Below are 26,055 nucleotides of genomic sequence, written 5' to 3'. Positions count from 1 at the left end.
AATATAAATTGCAAAATGTATTGCCATTTGAATTGCATAATGAATTGGCAATTGCATAATGTAATGTAATTTAATTTGAATTATGCAACATATATGGTTCCATACTAATGTAGACTGGAGTTGGATAACGTTAAGTGGGTCAACTTAGGAGGTCTGGGATAAACCATGTTTTTTTTAGACTTCCAAGTACATGTGTCTCATATTTTGTCATGCAATGTTATAATGATTTCAGTTAACTATTTTGAGTTCAGTTGATGATTTATGCCTTTTGTAAAGTTATGTTTTAGAGACTTGCAATGAAGCATGTTTTTATGTGAATTAGCATGCTAACGGTCACCTGTTTTACATGTTATATAGATGTCCCGAGATCTATGCTGTAACCCCATGATCCCACATTGTCATAATGTATTGTACATTACAGTAAAATATACATACATTAAAAAAAATATTAAAAACCATGATATTCAAGTTAAGTTACGGATCCTGCATTATAATCTAGCTAAGTAGAAATAAACTTAGACAGGCCACATGAGATATTTGATTGACAGAATTATGCTTGATCAATGTTCGAAATAAAATAGCAAAACAACCAGGCGCGCAAGGACATTTGGGGAAAATTAAAGAACCGCTCTCTTCTGGATGTTACAGCAGAGACCTGAGATGTATCTTAAAATTCACCAGTATATTAGGCCTACATTAAAATATACATACATTAAATAAAAAAATAAATAAAACCCCATGATATTCAAGTTACGTAACGGATCCTGTATTATAATCTAGCTAAGTAAAAATAAACTTGGATCAATGTTCAAAATAAAATAGCAAAAGACATTTGGGGAAAATTAAAGAACCGCTCTCGTCTGGATGTTACAGCAGAGATGAGTTGCACTCTCTCGCGCAACATGTGAATGATTGGGGTCGCCAACGTTTTGTGAAATCAAAATAGGCTCACCTGCCAAAAAAATCAAAATAGGCTCACCTGCTCTAGCGTAAGTGACACGCTCTGTCTGCCACTCATTGTCTGTAGCTGATCGAAATGACATAAGCCTAAAGCTTTGATGTAAGGCTATACCTATTGACTAGCTTAATGATATAGAAGCAAACTGCATACAGGGAATCTTTATTGTTGACGTCAGACATGATGATCATCCAAACAACTTGACCCATGCTGTGCCCATATCCTCTCTGTCTCTGGTCCTGCACTGTGCTGTGTGAGAGGGGGAGTGGCTACAGTAGAGCAGAGAAACCCAACGTGTGCTTCTCATACCAATATATTTAACTATATATTTTGCATTTCTTATCCAAACAACGTCAAACTTGACACGGCACTTACTGGTACCCGTAGCAAGACACCGACTGTACCCGACAGTCTGAAATCAGGGGCGGAGCCAGACATTTGAAACATTGGGGGCTTAGCCCGCAGTGCCACACACGGAAGGCTAGGGGGGTCCGGGGGCATGCACCCCCGACAGAAAATTTTGAAAAATAACCCCTTAAATAATGACTTCTAGTGAATTCTGTGTAAACTAATGAACACATGGAGACTTTAAAAATGTGAGATTGAAGGTATATCTGTCTGGCACTTTGGGTCTTTTAAGAGGGGTCTATAGGCATAGCCTATCTGATCAGCAGGCACTTAGTTAATTAAGCGTTTTTTATGAGTTATGGTTTGTATATTATAGGCTAGTATACTATGCTGAGATAGCCCTGATGGGATGCTACCTTGTCTCAATACATTTTTACTTTGAACTCAGGCAAAAGTAGCCTTATGGTCAGGTTTAGCACAGCCCCACACATTGTGAACCCACATGTTAAAATGTTCAATGGAACACATGAAGCTAAGTTTAATTCAGGGCTTAAAGCTCATTTTTCAAAATGGGGGGAATTCTCCCCTTCAGTGCTTCACATAGGGGGACTAATTCAGTTGGGGAGGGGGGGGGGGGGCAGAGATACATTTTACAAACTGAAATCGCATTTTCCTTATAGGTCTACAGGCGTCAATGAGACTTACACTTACATGATTTTGGTTTTTGATTTTCTAATTGGAGTAAGTCTTTGTGACAACACGTCATGATACATTTGATAATGTTTGATCGTTGTTTTGGTACTATGAAGCATCTTTTACGTAATTAATGCGCACTCTAGAAAGTGAAAGTAGCCTAACCTAGGCCTACGCTCTGTGTCTGAGCTGTCTGTGCACGTCCGCAATTGATTACGTTCCTCAAATGGAGAACACATCAATCTCATGGTATTGTTTGCCCTAAAATGCATGAAACATGCAAATTCAAAATCCCGCCGGTAGCCACGTTACGTCTCCGTTTCATATTTGCCTAGGCTACTAGCCTACAAGAAATTAATTGAACGAACTCAACTGACAACAGGTAAATCTCAACATTGGGCTTTGAAAATAAGGGATGTCCTATTTGCTCAGTAGCCTACATTTTGTAACATTTATATAGAAACCAAGGGGAAGTTAAATTAGAAATTAGAATCGTTGGAAATTGAAAACATACAAAAAAAAAAAGATTCGGGGCTTGAGCCCCCGAAGCCACCCCCTAGCTCCGCCAATGTCTGAAATCACACACACACACACACAACAATGCCAGAGAACACACACACCACGTATCTGGTGTGAATGAGGCGTTAGTGCATATGTTACCTTATGTGTAGCACAAATGTAATACAATCTAATTATACATAGGCCTATATTGTATGGTTGTAAAATTCAGTTAAATTCTTGTTAAGTTTTAATTTATATATTCATACAGTGTTTCCCCTAGATTTTTTCTCCAGTAGCGGTGCTGTTAAAATCTAAACCAAGCACCATCTGCTAATAAATTTAAACATAAACACAAAAAAACAAGACTTTCTGTGAAATCCGTCTGCACCTTAAACGTTAGTCTACTATTGTTTGACATCAAACCTGAAGAGGAACCTGTTTATTTATTTATTTTTTGTCTTATTAGGCTACTGATCATGTGATTTTTTTTTATTTCATTACAAATGAAATAAAGAAATGAACTAAGTTAAGCGTGCATAAGTTATGCTCTGATATATCTAGTTATAAACCTAACATAATACAATTTCAACTGTATTTTGGCCAATAAAGTGATAATATCATGGTAATATTGTCATAGAGCAGTCCGTCTTGGAAAATAAATAGCCTTCCTTTAGGGACATAATTGTTTTTTTTTTAAAAACAATGTTTATATTAAATAATGTCATCATTTAGATGACTTTATTTCATTTAGATGACTTTCATTTCCCAAATTCATAGGGTTCTATTGTAGTCAGAGGACATAATTCAACTGTAGTGAGACTGCGTAGTCAAAGAGCCCTCCCCTTCAGAAAGTGTGCAAATCCATACCGTACACACAGAGAGACAGGTAACCCTATTGTAATCCTATATGGTACCATTCATTTGAATAGACACAAAAAGGCCCATATTTGCATGTTGTTGCCATATGGCCTAAATCCTAAATGAATTTTGACCACCCACAGGTAGCGGACAGGTGGTGGTGGTCACAGAGGTACCTCTCGGTAGAAATAGGAAGTACTAACAATATATCCTCAACATGCGACTTAACGATTTTTTTTATATCAAAACTAAAATCCCCTTTTTCACACATAAATAGTAAAATATAGGTTAAAATATAGTTAGGGTGCTTATTCTAAACTTTGTTTAGAATAAGACGATATTGTGATTATGTGGTTTAGCATCCCTTGCGTGACAGTTCTCTATGTTTTTCTCATGTGTTTTAGGCTACTCAAACGCGGCAGCAGCCTTTTTTTGCAGGATATGTTGGTCTCGCTGTTCTTTAGATCTTACACTAGAGCCTTTCGCTTTTGAGCCCTGCTCTCATATCTTCTTTCTGACATTTTCTAAAGGAGTCTAAACGAACTGTAGCCTAGGCCTATGAATGACGCATATTTTTAAAACCTAATTTGACCGTGAACTCCGCATATTCACCCAATCAGCGCCTTGCTACTTTAAATATTAATTTTGGGCCAATGACGTTTAAGTTTTATTCTCTCATGTGAATTTGAATGAATTATTTATTTTTTTATGGCCAATGGGGGCCCCCCTGGCTGTCTGGAACACGTGGGGCCCCTAAGCTGCAGCCATATCTAGCCTATGCATTGATCCATGCCTGCACACACACACACACACACACACACACACACACACACACACGTGGGGCCCCTAGGCTGCAGCCATATCTAGCTTATGCATTGATCCATGCCTGCACACACACACACACACACACACACACACACACACACACACACACACGTGGGGCCCCTAGGCTGCAGCCATATCTAGCCTATGCATTGATCCATGCCTGCACACACACACACACACACACACACACACACACACACACACATACACACACACACACACGTGGGGCCCCTAAGCTGCAGCCATATCTAGCCTATGCATTGATCCGCGCCTGCACACACACACACACACACACACACACGTGGGGCCCCTAGGCTACAGCCATATCTAGCCTATGCATTGATCCGCGCCTGCACACACACACACACACACACACACGTGGGGCCCCTAGGCTGCAGCCATGTCTAGCGTATGCATTGATCCGCGCCTGCACACACACACACACACACACACACATACACACACACATGGGGCTCCTAGGCTGCAGCCATGTCTATGTAACGGATGCCAGCTAGCTTAGCTGTGCTTGTGGAACGTTGGTAAACCTCACTCCCCGACGCCTCAAGAGTGCTGCTGGCATGCGAGCCAGTAGCCTGGGCTATTGGCTCAATTGTTAGCGCGCTCGCCTCCCGATACGAGGTGCTGCTGTTCGCGGGTTCGAGTCCGGGCGTGTGCAGGGCTGAATCACGCAGGTTCAACACAACGCAGGTTACATCTAGCCTATGCATTGATCCGCGCCTGTGTAAGGGATACCTATGTGATCGATCTCTGCAACAGTGGTAGGCTACTGAAAACGGTTTGATATTCTGTTCATTTATAGGCCTACAGTAGCTGGACATGTAGCCGACAGAAAACACATAGGCTACTTTTGAATTGGTGTGCTATGCGAGCATAACTCGAATGCTACACTTCAGTGTTTGCCTTGAAACAATTCCGGCATAATTGCTTTGAACGTTTCAGTCTCTCGTCTCCCATTTCTGCTTTATGTCCGGGTCAGCCAGAAAGGACGAATGAAACCAAATGCTCGTGAACGGGTGAACGGGTTTTGTTCAGAGCTGGAAAATGCAATTGTGTTTGACAGAGGGCAAATTGCTTGTGACAAAATATTAGTTTTCAGTGTGGCACGATGTCTTTGTAAATTAGCCTATGTTTAATTAAAACGTGGTTAATTCTCCCTGCTTCTCCCTACAACCAGACAGTGTTGCAAATTGTGTGTTTCCGTCACTCTGTCTCTTTCGTTGCTGTGATTGTTTTTTGGCCCCTCCTATTGCGTCCGAGGCATTTTGATCGGCGTCCGTTTGGGAACGCCCTTTGGAAATGGGCTGTAAACGAACCTTCCCCAGACCCACTCTCAGTTACGACTGAGAAGGGTCTGGTTTCAACCGGGCTAGTGGAAAAGTAAACAATCAATTCAGTATAAACTTGAATTGGGTAGTTTCACAATAAGGGTGCACCTGACATTTTTCACACACAGGCCTGTGTACCCCAAAATATGTCATAATGTTGAAATATGATATGTTATTATTAATGGCTAGTCTTAGGAGTCTTGTGCTACACTGTAAAGTTAGTTAGGGTGCTCTAAGCGATGTTACACTACCCTGGAAGTCCAGAGTCCTCGCGAGCATTGTCACAATTTAAATTGTCTATGCAAGAGACTCTGGCAATGAGTATTGATACACATTGCTTTTACCACTTGCATCCTGAGGAACTAATCACATCGGTGTATCTGATACAGGTGGGCCAAAGGTGAGCTAAACAGATGACAACAGCGCTGCAACGAATCAGTCAGTAAACATTGGTCGCAGTGTTATCCAATTGCGTCGATGTCCGGAATCAGTCAGTAAACACTGGTTGTAGTGTTTTCCAATTGCGTGCAGAGAGATTTTCAAATGTATGCTTGGTGCTGCCCCTCGAGTTGGGCCAGTTTCATTATTCGTGACCCTTAGTCTTTCTGAATTTTCCAGGCTAATGTTACACCTTTAAACCTTTGAAAAGCATGCAAATCGATTGCCATGAAATTACAGACTAATCTGGAATGCTGTCTTGTGTTTAATAAAAAAAACAGTATGCTTTACTTGTAATTACCTAGTTAGGTGAAATAGGAATTCTCAGTAGTGTAAGTGCACTACACTAAGTAAGCATTTATTTACACAACTTGCAATTACTATTTCAGATTGGTCAGTAATTTGAAGGCTCAATTTCATCGGTTTGCATGCTTTTTAAAAGTAAGTAAGGTTAACCAACTAACTTCACAGTGTAGCACAAACTTCAGCAATTCAAGTAGTTTACTTGATTTAAATTTACTTTTCCACCTCAACATTAAATTACACTCATTTTAGGCAAGTAATCTCAACAAAACACAAAAACTGTGTTATACTTACTAAACATTTGAAGTAATGATAGCTGTGAGGTTTTAGAGTGTGGCATAGATCATTCACACACACACACACACACACACACACACACAAATCTGAAATGTTTCACTAAGATGTAGTACAATATGTAATATGGCTAAATTGTAGGGGTGCAATGAACAATATATAATGGCCTAGCATCGGCATCAGCCAACATTTGCCTTGTTGACTGGTATCGGCTTATCTATGGCAATACAATGGCAGTGTCTTATATAGTTCTTACATTTTTCATATAGTTCAATTACTCTTTTTATAATGAATATTTCTAATTTTCCTGTCATTGTAGTGTATCACTAACTACAAAAATTAAGTAGGTTAGGTAAAATGCACTTCCAGTATAGTGAGAATTGGCAAAACCGGTTATAATTTTTATGTTGAGGCGGTGGGGGTGTTGTCGGCAGCTGCTGAAAGTAACTAATAAAGTAACTTGTAATCTAACTTAGTTACTTTTAAAATCAAGTAATCAGTAAAGTAACTAAGTTACTTTTTAAAGGAGTAATCAGTAATCAGATTACTTTTTCAAGGTAACTGTGGCAACACTGATCACTAACTATAAAAATTAAGTAAACAAACAAACACAAATAAATATTAGTAAATGCATTGCCTTACACCAACCTTAATGTCTGCAGTTTGCAGTGGGGACTAAACAGTCCCATAGAGAGAAGCTGAACTCCAGAATCTCTCAGGTCATTGTGACTTAGGTCCAGCTCTATCAGGGAGTTTGGTGACTGTAGAACAGTAGTCACAATTTTCCAGGAGTTCTCTGAGAGTTTGCATTCCGCAAGTCTTCAAAACAACATAAGAAAAGATAAAACATTACAGAGATAGATAAATGGTCCTTTTTTATAATGAATATTTTTAATTTACCTGTCACTGTAGTGTATCGCTAACTATACAAATTAAGTAAACAAACAAATACAAATAAATATCAGTAAATGCATTGCCTTACACCAACCTTAATGTCTGCAGTTTGCAGTGGAGACTAAACATTCCCATAGAGAGAAGCTGAACTCCAGAATCTCTCAGGTCATTGTGACTTAGGTCCAGCTCTATCAGGGAGTTTGGTGACTGTAGAACAGTAGCCACAATTTTCCAGGAGTTCTCTGAGAGTTTGCATTCCGCAAGTCTTCAAAACAACATAAGAAAAGATAAAACATTACAGAGATAGATAAATGGTCCTTTTTTATAATGAATATTTTTAATTTACCTGTCACTGTAGTGTATCGCTAACTATAAAAATTAAGTAAACAAACAAATACAAATAAATATCAGTAAATGCATTGCCTTACACCAACCTTAATGTCTGCAGTTTGCAGTGGGGACTAAACAGTCCCATAGAGAGAAGCTGAACTCCAGAATCTCTCAGGTCATTGTGACTTAGGTCCAGCTCTATCAGGGAGTTTGGTGACTGTAGAACAGTAGCCACAATTTTCCAGGAGTTCTCTGAGAGTTTGCATTCCGCAAGTCTTCAAAACAACATAAGAAAAGATAAAACATTACAGAGATAGATAAATGGTCCTTTTTTATAATGAATATTTTTAATTTACCTGTCACTGTAGTGTATCGCTAACTATAAAAAATTAAGTAAACAAACAAATACAAATAAATATCAGTAAATGCATTGCCTTACACCAACCTTAATGTTTGCAGTTTGCAGTGGGGACTAAACAGTCCCATAGAGAGAAGCTGAACTCCAGAATCTCTCAGGTCATTGTGACTTAGGTCCAGCTCTATCAGGGAGTTTGGTGACTGTAGAACAGTAGTCACAATTTTCCAGGAGTTCTCTGAGAGTTTGCATTCAGCAAGCCTGCATAACAACATGAGAAAAGATAAAATATTACAGAGATGGATAAATGGAAGGGATACTGTTTAAACAGAGGCCCATTAAATCAACATACTCAAGAGATAGTATTCCCCTATAATGACAGTATGCTACACCGATCATTCACATACACACTATCCCTACACACACACATACACACTATTCTGCCCTCGTACTGTGTTATTAGCAGGTAGAACTAGACCGCTAGATAACATCTAATTGGAATAAAAGTGTCCTTGTAAACACTGTGTGTTAGTCAGAAGCTTTCCAATAAATAAAAAAAGAATTGACTTCTTCTGTTTACTGACGTTTACAACAATGCTTCTTCTAACACATCATTATTTACATGATACAACTGTACAAGAAAACAGAAAAAGATACATATGCATTTCATATAACATTACATATGCAATACAACACAATTAGCTAATTCTGCTAACGACACAGCTTCGACACAAAGGGATTGCTAGTAATTAGCCTTCGGAATACCAGAGCCCATCTTCGGAGAGCCTGTTCAATCCCTATTAAGCCCCATTGTACCGAATTTGGTTGCAGTTTCACCAGAGTTCCACTGGGGGTGATCGTGGGCGAGTGCAAAATGAATGGCGGTCTATGGAGCTAGACGGCTAAATTTGTCAGGTGAAAACCTGATTGTCGTTGACAAATCACAGATTGTATTGTAATTTCTGCAAGTTCAATATGGATTATAGGACAAAAGTTAAACTAATGAATATTTGAATATCCTTTCCTTGATTTCTTACAGGTTGGGTCATCGTTGCCCATAACACGTTAGCGTTCTGCTTATGAATGACATCATTGACATTTTTGAAAGGCTTTATAAGCGACTTTAAAAAAATATAATATTCAGCAGTATATATTTTCTTTGCCTCCCCTTTCGAATGCAACATTCAGATTACTAGACAAAAATGTAAATCCTGAGTGGATTCTGAGGGGTATAGCGTCATTGACATCCATTCATTCTGCACTCGCACACGAGTGCCCCCACATGGAACCAGAGGAAGGAAGTTTCCCGAGAGTGCAAATTCTTATTAGACATTCTCTGGAAATACCAACGAGAGCTAGCATAACTTAGCTAACTATAGTATGCACAAAACACATAGCCATGGTACTACAAATTCAAAGATATCTCATGACAAATATTGATTGACACAAATGTCAGACAATTTACAGACCAATAATGTGGGCAGCCGGGGAGCAGCCGTGGCCTACTGATTAGCACTTCGGACCTGTAACCGGAGGGTTGCCGGTTTGAACCCCGACCAGTAGGCACGGCTGAAGTGCCCTTGAGCAAGGCACCCAACCCCTCACTGCTCCCCGAGCGCCCCTGTTAATGCAGGCAGCTCACTGTGCCGGGATTAGTGTGTGCTTCACCTCACTGTGTGTTCACTGTGTGCTGAGTGTGTTTCACTAATTCACGGATTGGGATAAATGCAGAGACCAAATTTCCCTCACGGGATCAAAAGAGTATATATACTTATACTTATATACTATACTTCAAATTACCAGCTTGAGATGGTACGATAAGCAAAACCAGTTAATTACCATCGTAAGCTGGGTAAGCTAGATAAACTCTTGCGAAAACATACCTTCAGCTGGTCAACCATCATAGGGTGGATAGGATAACCTTTACTTTTGAACTGAGGTATCTTAATGTTTTGTACTGTCGGGCTACATCAGCAGTTGGCAGCAGTGACTGCAACATTATATTTAGTCACTATAGTTAACACAGTCTCCATCAGAAACTCACCGTGCCTTTCTGCAGCACCTCACAGCTGGGAGCAGTCTCCTGCGTCCCTCATCTGATGTGTTGTATTTCTTCAGGTCAAACTCATCCAGCACCTCCTCAGACATCAGAAGTATGTGGGCCAGTGCTGAACAGTTGGCAGGAGACAACTTCTGTTTGATGTTCTTTGGAGATGACAAGTATGTCTGAATTTCTTTGTGCATGGAATCATCATTCATTTCAAGCAAGCAGTGGAAAAGATTGATGCATCGTTCAGGAGAGAGACCTTCCCTGTTGAGCTCCTTCATGTACTGACATGTTTCCTTAATACTATCAGAGCTGTTGTGTGTTTTTCTCAGTAGACCTTGAAGAAGTCTGTGATTGCTCTTCACAGAAATTCCCATAAGGAAGCGAAGGAAGAGATCCAGGTGTCCGTTATGGCTCTCCAAAGCCTTATCAACTGCACTCTTAAGTAAAACATGCAAGTCATCCTGAGGTTTTAATCGTAGTGCTGATTGAAAAGAATATAACATTGATGGATTGAGTTCATCTCTACGCTCATCACTGAGGAGGGATTTCAGAGCTTCAAGGTTCTTAGCTAAATACGAGTGAAACACAAACACAGCTGCCAGAAACTCCTGGACACTCAGATGCACAAAGCAGTAGACCTTCCTCTGGTGAAACACAGATTCTTCCTTGAAGATCTCGGTGCACATGCCAGAGTACACCGAGGCTTCACTGACATCAATGCCACACTCTTTCAGGTCTTCCTCGTAAAACATGAGGTTGCCATTCTCTAGATTCTTGAAAGCCAGTTCTGCCAGCTTCAGTAGTATTTTTTTCTGTGATTCCAAGAGCCTCTTCTTATCTGTTTCTTGGCTTTCTTGATATTTCTGATTCTTTCGATTTGTCTGGATCAGCAAGAATTGTATGAACATCTCAGTCAGTGTTTTGGGAATGTCTTTGATGTTTTTCTTTTCCAGCATCTGCTGAAGTACAGTGGCTGCAATCCAACAGAAGACTGGAATGTGGCACATGATGTGGAGACTCCTGGATTTCTGAATGTGTGAGATGATTCTGTTGGCCTGACTCTCATCACTGATTCTCTTCCTGAAGTATTCTTCCTTCTGTGGGTCATTGAATCCTGGTACTTCTGTCACCTGGTCAATGTACTGAGCAGGAATCTGACTGGCTGCTGCTGGTCGTGAGGTTATCCAGATGAGTGCAGAGGGAAGCAGAGTTCCCTGAATGAGGCTCGTCATCAGAACATCCACTGATGATGTTTGTTTCACATCAGACAAATTACTGTTCTGTGCAAGATCCAGAGTCAACCGACTCTCATCCAAACCATCAAAGATGAACACAACCTGACAGTCTTTGTATCCTTCACCATCATTCAGCTCCTTCAGCTCAGGGTGGAAGTCCAGCAGGAGTCTGTGAAGACTGTACTGATCATTCCTGACTAAATTCAGCTCACGGAAAGGAAGGGGGAACATAAAATCTACATCCTGATTTGCTACCCCATCTGTCCAATCAAGAATGAACTTTTGCACAGAGACTGTTTTTCCAATGCCAGCAACACCTTTGGTCATTACAGTTCTGATGTGCTTCTCCTGTCCAGCTAAGGGCTTGAAGATGTCATTGCAGTTGATTGGTGTGTCATCTGTGGTTTGAGATCTGGATGCTGACTCTACCTGCCAAACTTCATGTTCCTTATTCACCCCTTCACTCTCTCCCTCTGTAATGTAGAGCTCTGTGTAGATCTTATTGAGGAGTATCTCAGCTCCTGGTTTGATGATGCCTTCAGATATGTTCTCAAACCTCCTCTTCAGACTGGCTTTGTGATTCTCTAGAACTCTCCTCAGGTCCTCATCTGTTTACAAATGACAAGTCAATAAAGACAGTTAGGTCCGGTTGAACTATTTATTCATTTCTGATTGGACGAGGCGCATTCCATGAGTTATCATGAGAGGCGATATTTCAGGACATCCTCAGTCGGGCACTTTAGTTACACATTAAAGTTAGTAATGTCACCTATTTTGCATTGAAATGTCTGGGTACGAACATTCCAAGGGAGAGAGCAGCGATTTCATAATATTACATTTCAGTGAGAAAATGGAGGGTGAATGTTCAATTTAATAAGAGTCCTAAAAGTACCCAATACACCAACAGGTATTCCAACTTGATACATCAACATGTTTTATCTATTTGTGTCTGTCTTGGAAAATATATTTAAAAAAATACTGAAACTATTCATGAGTATTAAGTCACTCTAATAGGACTGTAAATAATTATAAATAATTTCAAATAAATGTAATTATTCTGTTTATTAACATTAATTCTCAGAAAAACAGATACAGAGCCCTATTTTTGCACTGGCAGAAAACTCATTATATTCTTATAACTCGTTATAAGTTTATTTTCGCATTTTGCACATTCTCTTTTTTAAACAATGCACCAAGGGGTGTGGAAATTAACAACCTAAGGAGTGGTCTAGCGCATTGTCTAAAAATCGCTATCTTACACTACCTAAAACGCATTACGCCACTGACCAAGAGAAACCTGATCAGAAGTCCATGGCGAGTTGTTCACATTGTTAAGGCCCTGCTGGTCATTCCCAGTATTACACCTTTTCTAATGCCTGTTGGGGCTCTGCCCCTGTCGTCTGTGCTGCCTTGTTACCAATCTGCAGATCATGGAGTGTGCCCATTGGTGCTGGGAGTAATGGGTGGCCCTATAGAGGAGCTGCCTTGTTACTAATCTGCAGATCATGGAGTGTGCCCATTGGTGCTGGGAGTAATGGGTGGTCCTATAAAGGAGCTGCCTTGTTACTAATCTGCAGATCATGGAGTGTGCCCATTGGTGCTGGGAGTAATGGGTGGTCCTATAAAGGAGCTGCCTTGTTACCAATCTGCAGATCATGAAGTGTGCCCATTGGTGCTGGGAGTAATGGGTGGCCCTATAAAGGAGACCTCATGGGTAATGGACGCTCTCTGCCTCTGCTCTGCTCTGATGCTCTGGCCCTATAAAGGAGACCTCATGGGTAATGGGTGGCCCTATAAAGGAGACCTCATGGGTAATGGGTGGCCCTATAAAGGAGCTGCCCTATAAAGCTGGTTCCTGGTCCCTGGTCACTCCGTGGCTGCTCCGCTGGGGAGAGCTTCAGCCCGTCGCTCCTCACACCGACGTTGCGTTTTACACTTTTGTTTGATCACCCCTAGACAGGGACGTGCACAGGAATTTTGAGGGGCAGTTGCTCTGACCTGATAAAAGGGCACCCCCCCCCCCCCCAAAAAAAAAAAAAAAAATAATAATAAATAAATAAAAAAAAACTCATGGGCTATATGCAGGACTGAGAATAACAGCGTCTTTTTTAAAATATATACACAAAGTAAAACACTGAAATGCAGCACTCAATCACCTTAACTTATCATTATTTTAATGCCCTTAGGCTTAGTGGTATTTATGTTCTGCTCAGGCAAGATCTTTGAAATGACCTCTAAAATAGTCTATGTTTTTTTAGATTAGGCTACAATTATTTAGCATGCAGCTCTTTAATCCTGTACTTTCTAGCATGGTCCTCTCATCTCATATTTGGTTTCATCACTGTCCTCTGTGCCTCCTCCTGGTCCACATTTTCCTCACATGTTCTGGAGGCTTGTGACTGCTCCTCATCTTAAATGTAATGTAGTTATGAAACATTGCCATTAGTAGGCTAAAATATGAGTCTGATTAATGAATCAATTCGTCTACACAGTGTCATGTCATCTTTATCACAGTGCAAAGTCTCTGTCTCACCTGCTGGTCGGCTTTTTCCCAGCCAACCCTGCAGTGATTGCTGCCTCCCTGAATTGTCTCTCCCTCTCCTGAATCTGACTCTTTTCAGTGGGCATCTTGGCTTCAAACAATAGGAAATACTAGTGATAGGATTTAGGGATTTATTTTGAATCAAATAATTAATGTGATGCATTACTTCCATCATTCATTCTTCTTGCTAAAACGAAATGTGAGAAACTAACTATCAGCAGACATGTAGGCTAGCTTAGTTTGCCTATGCCTACCAAAAAATAGTAACCTAGGCTATGTGATAACGGGCTGCTTCTCTGCAAGCTATCTGTCTGATTATTTAGGCTAAACGTGGCAAACTCAGGATTTATGAAGATTTTAATTCATTTCATAAAACTTGATGACGATGATCGTTCGTTTGTTATACATCACAAACTCACCTTTTCCGACAACGTTGAGTCATCTCGTCTCATATGACAACCGCGACAATCTCCTTCTAGGGCCGCTTATGCAGGCTCAGCTCAGGTGCCGGTCGCGTGCAGCGCTGCAGCCACGTAAACAGAGTTTGCCCTTCCACTACTGACTTTCACTTTCGGTGCCCGAATGGAAGTGAATGAGGCTTTGCGATTTTTTTTTTTATCTAGGCCAGGGGTTCCCAAACTTTTCAACCCGCGACCCCCAAAATAACCGTGCCAGAGACTGGCGACCCCCACTATCCCTGGATGTGACTCAAAAAATAAAATAAAATGTGCGCACCGCCGGCCATACGCACTAGGCTTATCCAAACACGGGCTTAACGACAACACAAAAGAACAGAGCAGCCTGTTATGATTTTACATATGGAACTTTACTAGCCTATATGATAAAAGCAGAATACCTTAGTCAAAAAATAATATCCATGAGTGCACATTATTGCTGTCATCAGCAAACTTAACTTAAAACATTTAATTAATTTTAAAGCAACACCAAAGCACTTTTCCTGTCGCACGCACGCTTGTTTATCCAGCACTGGCTTTGGAAATAACGATGTCTACAGACAAGGTAGAGTACGTTGCATGATTTTATGAAAGTATAATGTATTGCAACATCAGAAGCAAGTCAAATTTTTAGTTTCTTATGTCTCATTCCATCGAACTACAGATCCGCTACCCGATCTTGAAAACTTGCATAGTGCGGTTATAGCCGATAGAGGGTCGCTATTTTAATGTACAAAAAACTCTTTGGTGTTGCTTTAACAGAAGAATATATCAGTCAGGGTAATATCCACAAACTATTGTAAACATATGTAGTACATTGTTGCTGCGCAAATTTACATTTTGGCATCTACGTTTCAGCGTTAATCTCATCTAATGAGATGGATGCGCGCTATGCGCGGAACACAGCAAGTCCATTCTTGGTTTAATTGTGGAGACGGCCACACGGAGATCATCCTCCACATTTAGACGCGATCTGTATTTGTTTTTAATATATGTCAGTGCAAAGAAAGGTGTCAGTACGTCCATCGCGGCCTTGGATAGCTGTGGATGTTCCCTCTCGACTGAAATCCAGAACTCAGCAAGCGTCTTGGAATTAAAATCTGTCTTTAAAGTGCGGTCACATGACAGCTCAACCAGTGCGTCCTCCATGCCGGCTGACAGATGACTTGCGGTGGTTACAGTGAATGGTGATCTTATCCAGTCATACTTTTTCAGAATTTTATTTTTTCCAAATGTATTTGATTTATGGAAATCATTTCGCGACCCACCCCTCGACGTCCCGCGACCCCCACTTTGGGAACCCCTGATCTAGGCCTACGTGAAATTCTGCATCCATTGTACGATTTATTTATTTATTTTCCCCATTGGAAGGGCAACATGAGTCAAGAAGGGCATATGGGCAGTTGCCCGGGCAACCTGAGCAACCCCCCTGTGCACTTCCCTGCCCCTAGACATACTTTGCATTACACTATCCTTTTCCATACACTATACTGACTTTATCTTTTTAATGTTAAAATAAACTTATATTATTGAACATTTCGCTGCAGTGTGGTCTCCCATTTAATGTCACAGCTACTTTGAGCCAGGTGATTGTGACAATATGTTATTTTAAGAGCGCATTATCTACAGTGATATGGGCAGGTGCACAAGGCACCATCCTATATCATCCATGAACGTGCACCAGCGCACATCCATGCAAAACATTACAAATTACACCATTACAATGGGAAACATAATTAGAATAAAGATATTACGAAATACCTCTCACAATGAGTAGTTATTCACCATCATTTGCAAATTGGTAATGACGGAGAGGCAAATATGAAGCACAGCTGAAGACACACTGTCACAAGATGTAAGCACCTCCTCTGCAGGATAAATGTTTTTTTATTCAGTCATTCGAACATTATTGGGGTAAGTGTTGTTTTTTCTAGGCTATGTTTTCAATTGTAACCCATTGTCAGTCAATAGTGAAAGTAATTAACTGTGTATAACTCTTTTAACGTTGACTGACACCACGGTGAAGTTAGTTTGACTTTGCCAATGAGATCAAGTAATAGACGAGTGCAAATGTGTGTAGGCTATACTATGCTAGGTTTTAGTAAAGCATGGTTTTAGTGGAATAACTGTTCATACGGTCTTGCAAGCAGATTTCTTCAAATGTGCCGCTGACTATTAAAATGCAGATGCATTCTTTGAAGTTGCGCTGCACGCTGTTAAAGGGAAAGACGGATGTCATTTTCATCGGTTTAAATTATGTGACACCCAAAACACACCCATAACTGTTAAAGAAACCTAGGAAAGCCTTGTTGCGCCATCCGCCCGACGTTTGATAACGAAAACACTCCCAATGTGGACTGGACATCCCACTAAATTTAAATCAGCTTTTTGCCAGTGACCATGTGTTGTAGACTGTCAAGATATGGCCCACAATCAATAAAATGTCTAAAAAGCCTAAATGTCTACTCACCTAGTTCCCTCTTTCTCCCTGGTGTATGTTCAGTGTGCAGGTGTGTTCTGCTGTTGATCAGGCCTGTGTGTTCACCCTGTGTGCTCATATCTGTGTGTTCATCCAGAGGAGGCTGTAGAGGAGGTTGGGTTCTGCATGTCTTCCCACACTGGGGACAGGCTTGGTCTCCTGGTAGTCCAGGCTGCTCCCAGTAGCTGCTGATGCACTGCCTGCATAAACTGTGTCCACAGGTGGTGGTGACTGGGTCCCTCAGTACCTGCTCACACACTCCACACCTGGACTGATCCTGAGTCAGATCAGTACTGAGCTCACTACAGAGACATGGAATGAGACAATCAAATTAAATGTCTTTCTCTCTCTCTGTCTGTCTCTTTCTCTCTCTTTTTTCTCTCTCTTCTCTCTCTCTCTCTCTCTCTCTCTCTCTCTCTCTACAGAACAAAACAATGAGGATGTGCCCAGGGCTAAAATTGCCAGAGAAAAATCTGTCGAAATAGGGGGAAATGTACTGTGTTGTTTTGAAGGAATTTTCCCTGTAGAGTGTGTTGCCTTTATTCAGTGGCGCGGGAAGTGCTGTAGCACCCCCTGGTGGCGAAGCTTTAAAACTGCGATGACAATAAAATGATAGCTTATGAAAATATCTGGTTGTTGTTTTTGTTCCACGACATTTTGTATGACATGTTTGGGGTGTGGGATGAAGAAAGGGATCATTTTAATAATTTAATAAAATTTTCATTTATTTTCACTGTGTATTGGCCAATCAGATTTGTCTTGACGCGACTGCATCAGCCTAGGCTAGCATCCACTCACACTCACAGACAACACATCCCTTTAATCATAGAATAGAAAACTGTGTAGATTCAAAGTGTTCACACTGTCAAAAAGCAGAATGCACCCCTAATTCCCAGCAATTTATGTCAATTACATGATAGGGCTACAGTTCTACATGTTTTCTGTGTGTGTGTGTGCGTATCTCCTTGCAAGACCTCATATCTGTCTAAACTCACTTTAGTCCTGATGGGACCTGTCCACTGCTGAATCTAAGAGGTTCAGGCATGGACTTATCACTCTTCATGGACACACAGCTGGGCACTGGAGATGGAGGTCTGTGTGTGTGTGCTCTGCAAACAAAAAGAAACACAAGATATGAACTCAACACAAATTACTCAATGTGTTCAAAGATAATGTCACATCTCCTCTTACACACACACACACACACACACACACTCAGTCAACATTAATGACTTACAGTATCACTCACACACATAACTCGCTTTACCAGCGTTTAGTGAATGGTCTCTGCTGCTACATGTTACTCCAGTAAAAGTAAAAGTCCTCCTTTTACATTTCCACTTGAATGGAAGTACAAAAGTACTCGCCTTAAAATGTACTTAACTGTCGAAAGTAAAAGTCCAAATCAAGATATTTCCTTTTGTGTTTGACAGTGTCAGATTGTCTATCATTGTCTATCATTTGCTTGATGGTGTCAAAAGGCTAGTTATGGTAACATCAATATTGTGAAAAGGGGTCAACAAGGTACAGTAAATAGTGGATATGACAATAACATAGGTTAGGCAACACCATTATTTAAAGCCTAGCTCACTTAATAGAAAATATACATGTAAGTGCACATGTATTTGGACAGTCTTGAAATACTTAAGTAAATTACAGGTACATGAAAAAGCGATTTAAGTACTGAGTAAATGTACTCAAGTAATGTCCACCACTGCTTTTTAAGTTTTTTAAAATGGAGATATATCATTTTGGAACCAAACACGGTATCATGTAATCTAAATGATTCTCTAATCCTACTTGAACAATATTTCTGAAAAATCAAGCATCCTCTTTATCCTAGGAAACCTGTTTTGTCAAATGTGTTTTTTACATTAGTGCATTATTACATTAGTATGGATTGATATTTGTGACAAAATGAAATAAATAAATGAAATAAATAAATATAAATATAAAATTAAATAAATAAATAAATACAATATGGAATACATAAATAAAATTTTAAATAAATAAATAAAAAGTGAAATAAATCAATAAAATGTGAAATAAATAAATAAAAGATTAAATGCAAAAACCATACATTGACATTGACATTCCATATGCACGGTCTTGCAATGCGCCATGAAATAAATAAATACGTTAGTCACCCATCAAAGAGGGACGGGCGGTTCTTATGATGATCAGAATATAGTTACTTATTGACAGAAGCTAAAAGCTAGTGCTAACAGCGAGAACCTAGACGCTTTCATTCAGAAAGATTGCTACTCTTGGCTGTAAGATGTCAGGACGTAAAAGCTAGTGCTGTCGAAAATCCTTGTCAGCTGCTGAGTTATATCCTCATATTAAGAACTAAAAAGACTGTTGTAAAAAGTTGTGGATACTGGGCTTAAAATGTATCATCAAGCTGGCACTAACTCACATAGTAAAAGTTCATGGCTAGGCATTCCAAACTTTATCGTTTATGCAGTGGCGTAACGTAGCTGTGCTGTCATGCTATCCGACAAAATATTCTTGGTCACCGCTAGTCGCAGATTATGATCCCAAAAGCGATATTTCCTAAAGCAACCATTTCACTTTGATAATAAACAATATTCTTCTACAATATATATACAGCAAGAATACCTTGCATGACCTCATATCTGTCTAAACTCACTTTAATCCTGATGGGACATGTCCACTGCTGAATCTAAGAGGTTCAGGCATGGACTTATCACTCTTCATGGACACACAGCTGGGCACTGGAGATGGAGGTCTGTGTGTTTGTGGTCTGTAAACACAAAGAGACACAAGATATGAACTGAACATGAATTACTCAATGTGTTCGAAGTTGATGTCATATACACCCTCTCTTCAGAGGCGGACAGAGTACACAGCTTCATTACTTGAGTAAAAGTACAGATACCCTTTGCTAAATTTTACTCAAGTACAAGTAAAAGTACAACAGTCAGATGTCTACTTAAGTAAAAGTACTGAAATACTTGTTTTTAAAAGTACTTAAGTATCAAGAGTACAAGAGTACATTTTCTAAATATTGCATTACTACTGCTACAGTGCTTACATTTATGTACAGAAATGTCCTACATGGGGTTATGTAAAATGTTAATGTTAATACCTTGGAGAATGTAAAAGGAATTGAAAGTAAAATCAAGTAATTTTCATATTTTTACCATGTTGCCAGGGATGGGCAGTATTTTTAATACATGTATATAAAATACGTATTTCAAATACAAAATACTATTTTGTAATTGAAACACTTGAAGCGAAAACTATCATTAACTTGTTCAGAAAATTGAAATAGTCTGGCGAGGTGGGGCCACGGGTTGGCACATTCCCGGGATGGACCTGCTGCGTCTTCATCCATTGTTTCGTCCATGGTTTCATCTCTTATCTAAATCTGACCATGGAGTTGACTTTGGCGGAAAGCTGAAGGTGATTGCTGATAGGCTGTCCCAATCAGTGGTGCCTGCACAATCCAATCACGTTTGAGAGGGAAACAACAAATTGAGGGTTTCCGAGATTTTTCTTTTTTCATTTTTTAGAAGTAGTAACGGGTACTCACGGTTATGGATAGAAATGTAGTGGAGTAAAGAGTACAATATTTGCCTCTCAAATGTACTTGAGTAAAGTCATGAGTGCTCCCCAAAAATGATACTCGAGTAAAGTACAGATCCCTCAAAATTGTACTCAAGTACTGTACTCAAGTAAATGTACTCCGTTACTGTCCGGCTCTGCCCCTCTTACACACACACAGAGACACAAGATATGAACTGAACATAAATTACTGTACTCAATGTGTTCAAAGTTAATGTCATACACTATATATATGCCACTGGGTGTTTGACTAAGAGCATTATCACTGAGTAATCATTCTATGTCTTTTAATTATTACTTTTATGTCTTTTAATTATTACTTAATTACACTTAAACACTTTTACACTATTGTCCTTTTATGCTTTTATGTACTACCTTGTGTGTTTTATGTTTTCTTTTTTATTCTTTACTTTTTAAGCTTTTATTTAACTATTGCCCTTCTATGCTTTTATAAGATATTACTGTTTGTAGGCAAAGGAAGACCCAGTCGGGTCGAAACGTTGAAGACATTAAATATATGGGAGTTTGAGCAGAGTGCGGGCATTTCATTCCTTTGAGGTGCTGTAGCACCCCCTGGTGGCGAAGCTTTAAAACTGCGATGACAATAAAATGATAGCTTATGAAAATATCTGGTTGTTGTTTCTGTTCTACGACATTTTGTATGACATGTTTGGGGTGTGGGATGAAGAAAGGGATAATTTTAATAATTTTTAATAAAATGTTAATTTATTTTCAATGTGTATTGGCCAATCAGATTTGTCTTGACGCGACTGCATCAGCCTAGGCTAGCATCCACTCACACTCACAGACAACACATCCCTTTAATCATAGAACAGAAAACTGTGTAGATTCAAAGTGTTCACACTGTCAAAAAGCAGAATGCACCCCTAATTCCCAGACACTTTCGTCCAAGGCAACTTACTGTATGTCAATTACATTATAGGGCCATACAGTTCTACATGTTTTCTGTGTGTGTGTGCGTATCTCCTTGCAAGACCTCATATCTGTCTAAACTCACTTTAGTCCTGATGGGACCTGTCCACTGCTGAATCTAAGAGGTTCAGGCATGGACCTATCACTCTTCATGGACACACAGCTGGGCACTGGAGATGGAGGTCTGTGTGTGTGTGCTCTGCAAACAAAAAGAAACACAAGATATGAACTCAACACAAATTACTCAATGTGTTCAAAGATAATGTCACATCTCCTCTTACACACACACACACACACACACACACAGTCATCATTAATGACTTACAGTATCACTCACACACATAACTCGCTTTACCAGCGTTTAGTGAATGGTCTCTGCTGCTACATGTTACTCCAGTAAAAGTAAAAGTCCTCCTTTTACATTTCCACTTGAATGGAAGTACAAAAGTACTTGCCTTCAAATGTACTTAACTATCGAAAGTAAAAGTCCAAATCAAGATATTTCCTTTTGTGTTTGATAGTGTCAGATTGTCTATCATTGTCTATCATTTGCTTGATGGTGTCAAAAGGCTAGTTATGGTAACATCAATATTGTGAAAAGGGGTCAACAAGGTACAGTAAATAGTGGATATGACAATAACATAGGTTAGGCAACACCATTATTTAAAGCCTAGCTCACTTAATAGAAAATATACATGTAAGTGCACATGTATTTGGACAGTCTTGAAATACTTAAGTAAAGTACAGGTACATGAAAATGCGACTTAAGTACTGAGTAAATGTACTCAAGTAATGTCCACCACTGCTTTTTAAGGTTTTTAAAATGGAGATATATCATTTTGGAACCAAACACGGTATCATGTAATCTAAATTATTCTCTAATCCTACTTGAACAATATTTCTGAAAAATCAGGCATCCTCTTTATCCTAGGAAACCTGTTTTGTCAAATGTGTTTTTTACATTATTGCATTATTACATTAGTATGGATTGATATTTGTGACAAAATGAAATAAATAAATGAAATAAATAAATATAAAATTAAATAAATAAATAAATAAATAAATAAATACAATATGGAATACATAAATAAAATTTTAAATAAATAAATAAAAAGTGAAATAAATCAATAAAATGTGAAATAAATAAATAAAAGATTAAATGCAAAAACCATACATTGACATTGACATTCCATATGCACGGTCTTGCAATGCGCCATGAAATAAATAAATACGTTAGTCACCCATCAAAGAGGGACGGGCGGTTCTTATGATGATCAGAATATAGTTACTTATTGACAGAAGCTAAAAGCTAGTGCTAACAGCGAGAACCTAGACGCTTTCATTCAGAAAGATTGCTACTCTTGGCTGTAAGATGTCAGGACATAAAAGCTAGTGCTGTCGAAAATCCTTGTCAGCTGCTGAGTTACAGTATATCCTCATATTAAGAACTAAAAAGACTGTTGTGAAAAGTTGTGGATACTGGGCTTAAAATGTATCATCAAGCTGGCACTAACTCACATAGTAAAAGTTCATGGCATGGGCATTCCAAACTTTATCGTTTATGCAGTGGCGTAACGTAGCTGTGCTGTCATGCTATCCGACGAAATATTCTTGGTCACCGCTAGTCGCAGATTATGATCCCAAAAGCGATATTTCCTAAAGCAACCATTTCACTTTGATAATAAACAATATTCTTCTACAATATATATACAGCAAGAATACCTTGCATGACCTCATATCTGTCTAAACTCACTTTAATCCTGATGGGACATGTCCACTGCTGAATCTAAGAGGTTCAGGCATGGACTTATCACTCTTCATGGACACACAGCTGGGCACTGGAGATGGAGGTCTGTGTGTCTGTGGTCTGCAAACACAAAGAGACACAAGATATGAACTCAACACAAATTACTCAATGTGTTCGAAGTTGATGTCATATACACCCCCTCTTACACACACACAGAGACACAAGATATGAACTTAACATAAATTACTGTACTCAATGTGTTCAAAGTTAATGTCATACACTATATATATGCCACTGGGTGTTTGACTAAGAGCATTATCACTGAGTAATCATTCTGTCTTGTAATTATTACTTAATTAAACTTAAACACTTTTACACTATTGTCCTTTTATGCTTTTATGTACTACCGTGTGTGTTTTATGTTTTCTTTTTTATTCTTTACTTTTTAAACTATTATTTAACTATTGATCTTCTATGCTTTTATAAGATATTACTGTTTGTAGGCAAAGGAAGACCCAGTCGGGTCGAAACGTTGAAGACATTAAATATATGGGAGTTTGAGCAGAGTGCGGGCATTTCATTCCTTTGAGGTGCTGTAGCACCCCCTGGTGGCGAAGCTTTAAAACTGCGATGACAATAAAATGATAGCTTATGAAAATATCTGGTTGTTGTTTCTGTTCTACGACATTTTGTATGCCATGTTTGGGGTGTGTGATGAAGAAAGGGATAATTTTAATAATTTAATAAAATGTTAATTTATTTTCAATGTGTATTGGCCAATCAGATTTGTCTTGACGCGACTGCATCAGCCTAGGCTAGCATCCACTCACACTCACAGACAACACATCCCTTCAATCATAGAATAGAAAACTGTGTAGATTCAAAGTGTTCACACTGTCAAAAAGCAGAATGCACCCCTAATTCCCAGACACTTTCGTCCAAAGCAACTTACTGTATGTCAATTACATTATAGGGCCATACAGTTCTACATGTTTTCTGTGTGTGTGTGCGTATCTCCTTGCAAGACCTCATATCTGTCTAAACTCACTTTAGTCCTGATGGGACCTGTCCACTGCTGAATCTAAGAGGTTCAGGCATGGACTTATCACTCTTCATGGACACACAGCTGGGCACTGGAGATGGAGGTCTGTGTGTGTGTGCTCTGCAAACAAAAAGAGACACAAGATATGAACTCAACACAAATTACTCAATGTGTTCAAAGATAATGTCACATCTCCTCTTACACACACACACACACACACACACACAGTCATCATTAATGACTTACAGTATCACTCACACACATAACTCGCTTTACCAGTGTTTAGTGAATGGTCTCTGCTGCTACATGTTACTCCAGTAAAAGTAAAAGTCCTCCTTTTACATTTCCACTTGAATGGAAGTACAAAAGTACTTGCCTTAAAATGTACTTAACTATCGAAAGTAAAAGTCCAAATCAAGATATTTCCTTTTGTGTTTGATAGTGTCAGATTGTCTATCATTGTCTATCATTTGCTTGATGGCGTCAAAAGGCTAGTTATGGTAACATCAATATTGTGAAAAGGGGTCAACAAGGTACAGTAAATAGTGGATATGACAATAACATAGGTTAGGCAACACCATTATTTAAAGCCTAGCTCACTTAATAGAAAATATACATGTAAGTGCACATGTATGTGGACAGTCTTGAAATACTTAAGTAAATTACAGATACATGAAAAAGCGACTTAAGTACTGAGTAAATGTACTCAAGTAATGTCCACCACTGCTTTTTAAGGTTTTTAAAATGGAGATATATCATTTTGGAACCAAACACATCATGTAATCTAAATTATTCTCTAATCCTACTTGAACAATATTTCTGAAAAATCAAGCATCCTCTTTATCCTAGGAAACCTGTTTTGTCAAATGTGTTTTTTACATTAGTGCATTATTACATTAGTATGGATTGATATTTGTGACAAAATTAAATAAATAAATGAAATAAATAAATATAAAATTAAACAAATAAATAAATAAAATAGGGAATACATGACTAAAATATTAAATAAATACATAAAAGTGAAATAAATCAATAAAATGTGAAATAAATAAATAAAAGATTAAATGCAAAAACCATACATTGACATTGACATTCCATATGCACGGTCTTGCAATGCGCCATGAAATAAATAAATACGTTAGTCACCCATCAAAGAGGGACGGGCGGTTCTTATGATGATCAGAATATAGTTACTTATTGACAGAAGCTGAAAGCTAGTGCTAACAGCGAGAACCTAGACGCTTTCATTCAGAAAGATTGCTACTCTTGGCTGTAAGATGTCAGGACGTAAAAGCTAGTGCTGTCGAAAATCCTTGTCAGCTGCTGAGTTATATCCTCATATTAAGAACTAAAAAGACTGTTGTGAAAAGTTGTGGATACTGGGCTTAATGTATCAGCAAGCTGGCACTAACTCACATAGTAAAAGTTCATGGCATGGGCATCCCAAACTTTATCGTTTATGCAGTGGCGTAACGTAGCTGTGCTGTCATGCTATCCGACGAAATATTCTTGGTCACCGCTAGTCGCAGATTATGATCCCAAAATCGATATTTCCTAAAGCAACCATTTCACTTTGATAATAAACAATATTCTTCTACAATATATATACAGCAAGAATACCTTGCATGACCTCATATCTGTCTAAACTCACTTTAATCCTGATGGGACATGTCCACTGCTGAATACAGGAGGTTCAGGCATGGACTTATCACTCTTCATGGACACACAGCTGGGCACTGGAGATGGAGGTCTGTGTGTCTGTGGTCTGCAAACACAAAGAGACACAAGATATGAACTGAACATAAATTACTCAATGTGTTCGAAGTTGATGTCATATA

At 39.1% G+C, this 26,055-nt stretch overlaps 1 protein-coding gene across 10 annotated transcripts in view; it reads right to left on the bottom strand.

The window, feature by feature from the left end:
• Positions 1-26,055, bottom strand: part of LOC143135426 (NACHT, LRR and PYD domains-containing protein 3-like) — a 331,615-nt gene that overhangs the window by 11,847 nt on the left and 293,713 nt on the right. For 9 of the 10 annotated variants that reach the window (XM_076296094.1, XM_076296119.1, XM_076296100.1 and 6 more), the window contains 9 exons: positions 25,869-25,982; positions 24,224-24,337; positions 23,182-23,295; positions 21,514-21,627; positions 19,558-19,671; positions 17,900-18,013; positions 16,896-17,206; positions 10,188-12,036; positions 8,234-8,404 (listed from right to left, as the gene is read on the bottom strand). In XM_076296094.1, the coding sequence (XP_076152209.1) occupies positions 8,234-8,404; positions 10,188-12,036; positions 16,896-17,206; positions 17,900-18,013; positions 19,558-19,671; positions 21,514-21,627; positions 23,182-23,295; positions 24,224-24,337; positions 25,869-25,982 (3,015 nt within the window). Of the gene's footprint in view, positions 1-7,212; positions 7,294-7,634; positions 7,675-7,893; positions 8,064-8,233; positions 8,405-10,187; positions 12,037-16,895; positions 17,207-17,899; positions 18,014-19,557; positions 19,672-21,513; positions 21,628-23,181; positions 23,296-24,223; positions 24,338-25,868; positions 25,983-26,055 lie in introns of all 10 variants that reach the window. The other variant, XM_076296131.1, reaches the window with a different exon arrangement.

This window comes from Alosa pseudoharengus, unplaced genomic scaffold (assembly GCF_046254945.1).
Source record: "Alosa pseudoharengus isolate Yale_2024_CS ecotype anadromous, Long Island Sound unplaced genomic scaffold, YU_APseudo_1.1 YU_APseudo_1.1_scf_1, whole genome shotgun sequence".
NCBI lineage: Eukaryota > Metazoa > Chordata > Actinopteri > Clupeiformes > Clupeidae > Alosa > Alosa pseudoharengus.
Note: the sequence above shows the minus strand (reverse complement) of the source record. Positions and strands in the feature narration are given on the sequence as shown.